A 5,000-nucleotide genomic window follows, 5' to 3' on the forward strand; every position below is an offset into this window, starting at 1 on the left:
ATGTTGGGGTAGTGAAGGAAGTGGTAAGGAATAGAGGGCTGTGCATGACTGTAAAGAGAGTTCTGTATGAGAAATTGATTATACCATAAGTGATGTAGGGATTGGAGTTGTGGGCAATGAAATTGACGGAGAGACAGAAATTGAATGTGTTTTGAGGTGAAGTATCTAAGGAATATGCCTGATGTATCTCGAGTAGATAGGGTTAGGAACGAAGTGGTGAGAGTGAGAACAGGTGTAAGAAACGAATTAGCAGCTAGAGTGGATATGAATGTGTTGAAGTGGTTTGGCCAAGTTGAGAGAATGGATAATGGCTGTCTGCTAAAAAAGGTGGTGAATGCAAGAGTTGAGGGAAGAAGTACAAAAGGAAGGCCAAGGTTTTGTTGGATGGATTGATTGAAGAAAGCTCTGGGTGATAGGAGGGTAGATGTAAGAGAGGCCAGAGAGCGGGCTAGAAATAGGAATGAATAGCGAGCGAGATTGACACATTTCCTGTAGTCCCTGCTGCTTCCTCCGGTCGCCTTGGATGATCGCGAAGGTGGCAGCAGTAGGTGATTCATCGTTATGAAGCTTCATCGGTGGTGGATAACCGGGGAGGGTGGGCTGTGGCACCCTAGCAGTACCAGCCGAACTCAGTTAAGTCCCTTGCCAGGCTGGGAGGAACATAGAGAGGAAAGGTCTCTTTTTTTTTATTTTTTGATGTCCGCTACCCCAAAATTGGGGTAAGTGCCTTGGTATATGTATGCATGTATCTACTTCAGTAATTATTAAATTTGAATTTGATCTGGTTATCTTTCTCAAAGTCTGGAAACGAGAGTATTCTCCTGAACGTGTTGGTGTACGTCTTTGGATGTCCTCTGGGTGCTCTTGGACCCTTGGCCTCAAGTTATAACTTCACTAAGATGGATGTCACACTCAGCAAATCCTTCATATCAATGTGGAGTAATTTCATCAAATTAAGGTAAGGAGATGTGTTGATTTTGATATTGATTCATGTTTTATTTTTAAGTCATTATAGCTCACGTAATTCTGATGTATAATGTTATAAATATCTGTAATTTCAAAGGCAAAGTAAAACATTTAATGTTTAAAAACATATTCATTAACTTGATATCAACAGGTAAAATATTTCACTTCATTGCTTCCTAATGATTGTAACAAGTTTATTCAGTTATTAGAAGTAAACCTAAAAACTGATTCATAGAAAGAATAGCTTTTAAAAAGTAACTATAAGTTATTTAGTGTCTCTATGCAATAACATTCACACACATTTATAAATTTATATATAAATGGCCGCAGGAGCATAATAATTAGAGTAGCGCCAACGTATCCCTGCGTGTCGTTAGAGGCGTCTAAAGGGGACGGGACGAGGGGTCTGGGAACCCCCTCTTCTGTACTATATACTCCTGTGAGACATCAAAGAGGTGGAGCTTGGGGGAGAGTGACGGCTCCCCGCACTCTAGTTTTGGGGTGTCTGAATGTGCATGGATATAGTAAGACAGAGAGTAAAAGATGTGAGATTGGAAGTATGTTTAGGAATAGAAGGATGGATATATTGCCTTTGTGTGAGACGAAGATAAGAGGGAAGGGTGAAGTGATGTTTGGTGAAGTGACTGGTAGAGTGTCTGATATTGAAAGGGGAAGAGCAAGAGAGGGTGCAGCTTTATTGTGGAGTGAGTGAATGACAGGTAAAGTAGTGGAATGGAAGGAGATATCATCTAGGTTAAGGGTAAGGGTTAGGTTGGTTAGGGAATGTTTGGGCTTTTGTTAGTGCGTATGGGCCGGGTTGTGAGAAAAAATGAAGAAGAACAGAATGAGTTCTGGAATGAATTAGCTAGGTGTTTAGAAGGACTGGGTAGAAGAAATTATGCAGTTGTCAAGGGTGACTTAAATGCCAGAGTGGGCACTGGAGAAGTAGGAGGTATAATTGGGAAGTATGGCGTACCAGGTGAAAATGAGAGCGGCGAGAGATTGGTAGATGTGTGTGTTGAGCAAGAGATGGTGATAAGTTTTAGCTTTTTCAAAAGAAAGATAAAAACAAGTATACATGGGTAAGAGTGGCAAATAAGAAGGGCTTTAATGGATTGTGTTGATAACTAAAAGAATGTTTGAAAGATTGAAAGACGTGCACGTGTTTAGGGGTATGGCTAATCGTATGTCTGAGATGTACGAGAAGGGAAGGTGTTACGAGGTTGAATGTCATGTTCAATGGAGAATTACTTGAGGAGGTGGATCAGTTTAAGTACTTACCGATTAAGGTTGCAGCAAATGATGTAGAGGAAGTAGATGTACGTCAGAGAGTAAATGAAGGATGCAAAGTGTTTGGGGTAGTGAAAGGAGTGGTTAGAGTTCTCTTGCTCGAGGGTACACTCAGGCACACTATTGTATCTTATTATTGATATTTTTTTTTTCCTCTTGTTTTTTTGAAATGGTGTGTTAGGCAGGCTTAATAGAAGGGCCATGGATGCCTGGCAGTTTATCAATAGGTTGTCTTTTCCTTTTCTGATTCTTTTTCTTATCAAAACAAAACCTTACTGTCCTCCCTTCAGTTGAAGTGGCTATCCTGGAGGGTATTTAGCCTTAGATGGTGTATTGGCTCCTCCATGTTGACCAGTTTTTCAGGTTTTTTACTATAGTCTGTGGGTTTCATCAGTTACTTTATTCATATTTCTGTACATATTGTTTTTGTTATAATTCTTGTTAATCTAGTTTATAAGTATGGTGTCTCTTTTATTTCTATTAATTCTTTTGCTGTCTGAAGACATTGAGCGAAATCCGGGACCAGGACGTCCTAGATTTCGTCAATGTCATCTTCTGTATGGCAATATTCGTGGTCTTCATGCAAATATCCAAGACCTTACAGTTGCAGCCAGACAGTATGAAATTCTTTTGTGCTCAAAAACTTTGGTTTTAAAAAGCCAATAATTTTGAAACGCGATGCCATCCCTTGGGCCACGGGAATGGCGGTGTATATTAGGACCGAGTACCCTGGTTTTCATAAGTCCTCCTATCAATGTGGATGCCATGAGATTCAGGTAATAATAGTTTGCGGCAAGCATAACAACTTTTATTTGTGGTCGATCTACCAGAATCCAGAAATGAATGATTCTATCTTTGATTGTCTTCTTACCATTATGGCTAAGATACAAGAAGATGATAGAAAGGCTTCTTTTGTCTTTGTTGGTGATTTTAATGCTCACCATAGGGAGTGGTTAAGTTCTATATCTCCTACCGATCGCCATGGCTTCAGAGCTTTAGACTTTGCCTCTGAATCCGGCTGTGAGCAAATCATAAATTAAGCTACTCACAGGTCTGGTAATTGCTTGGACCTTGTATACACTGATTCTCCTGGCATTATAACTAGTAAGGTTGGTTCTCCAGTCGGGACATCTAATCATGTCTTGATTTCATTAGTAGTGAAGACTGAGTAGCCTGTCCCAGATATATCATACTCTTGTAAAATTTATATGAAATCCCAAACAGACTGGAGTGGGATTTTGCATGATCTTTTGTGCTTGAATTGGTCGCAATTATATAGTAGTGTAGATCCTGTTGTCTCTTTGAATGAGAATCTAGTCAACATAATTGATTGGTGTATCCTTTTCGTGTGCTAAAGTATCGAGTGAAGGACAAACCGTGGTTCAATGATGATTGTAGACGTGCTTATTTGGAGAAGCAGGAGGCCTATCATCTTTGGAAGGGTAACAGATCAGATTTGACCTGGAACAACTATACTCAGCTTCGAGCTTTTGCTCAGACAGTTTATGCCTCAACTGAAAAGGAGTACAATTTAACAATAAAAGAAACCCTTTCTGGTACAACTCAGGAACATAAATGGTGGTCTAACCTTAAATATGCACTCATTGGTGTATATGCAACAGTTCCTTCTTTACTTAAACCATATGGCTCAGTTACTCACTGTCCAAAGGAAAAGGCAACCCTTTTGGCTAATTTTTTTGACAGCAAACAGAGTAATGAAAAACTTGAACTTCCTCATTCCTGTTTTCCTGAAGCTAAACTATCTAGTTTAGCTTTTCGATCTCGTGAAATTAAAGCTCTGTTGATGGACCTTGATGCTTATAGAGGTGTAGACCCAATTGGCATTTTTTCTTTGTTTTTTTATAAAGACAGCAGATTTCTTAGCTTCAAAGTTATCTGTTATTTTGCGCAAGTTAGCAAAATGAGGAGCTTTTAGCACTTGTTGAAGAATTGGTAATGTTACTCCTCTATGTGAATGTTTTTGTGGTAACTCAAGGCCCACTGATTACCGCCCAATTTCCATAACTCCCTTATTATCTAAAGTTTTTGAACGTCTTCTGGCAAAACGTCTTAATAGGTTTGCTGTAGGTAATCATCTATTCCCTAGTTTGCAATTTGGTTTTCGGTAAAGGCCTTGGAGCATGTGATGCCCTTCTTACAATCTCCAATGCTGAGCAGAAATCCCTTGATTGTAGTCAGGAAGTTCGTATGATTGGCCTTGATTTTAGTGCTGCCTTTGACCGTGTTAATCATGAGGCCATTGTTTTCAAAGTCAAACAGTTGGGAGCGGGTGGGTCGTTTCTTAGCATTATTATTGATATTTTAAGAAATAAATCTCAAAGAGTTGTTATTGATGGGCACCATAGTGAGTATAGGAATGTGGTATCCGGTGTTCCACAGGGTAGTGTTCTTGGCCACTTACTTTTCATACTATATACACATGACATGTGGGTTTGCCTAGAAAACAAGCTTGTTGCATACGCAGATGATGCTACTCTCTTTGCATCAATTCCATCCCCTGAATGTAGATCTGGGGTTGGTGAATCCCTTAATAGAGATTTAGCTAAAATTAGTGCATGGTGCAAATTATGGGGCATGAAGTTAAATCCTACCAAAACTCAAAGTATGATTGTAAGTAGGTAAAGGACGGTGTCTCCTCAACATCTGGATCTCAGTATTGATAATGTTTCTTCCAATTTGTATGACTTTTAAAATTTTAGGTGTGATTCTCGACAGAAAATTTA

The 5,000-nt window shown here is 39.4% G+C and overlaps 1 protein-coding gene across 1 annotated transcript in view; it reads left to right on the plus strand.

The window, feature by feature from the left end:
• Window positions 1–5,000, plus strand: part of LOC137626883 (neuroligin-4, X-linked-like) — a 17,467-nt gene that overhangs the window by 7,430 nt on the left and 5,037 nt on the right. The window contains exon 6 of the mRNA XM_068357868.1: window positions 801–958. Within this exon, the coding sequence (XP_068213969.1) occupies window positions 801–958 (158 nt within the window). The remainder of the gene's footprint in view (window positions 1–800; window positions 959–5,000) is intronic.

Source organism: Palaemon carinicauda, chromosome 34, assembly GCF_036898095.1.
Source record: "Palaemon carinicauda isolate YSFRI2023 chromosome 34, ASM3689809v2, whole genome shotgun sequence".
Taxonomy (NCBI): domain Eukaryota; kingdom Metazoa; phylum Arthropoda; class Malacostraca; order Decapoda; family Palaemonidae; genus Palaemon; species Palaemon carinicauda.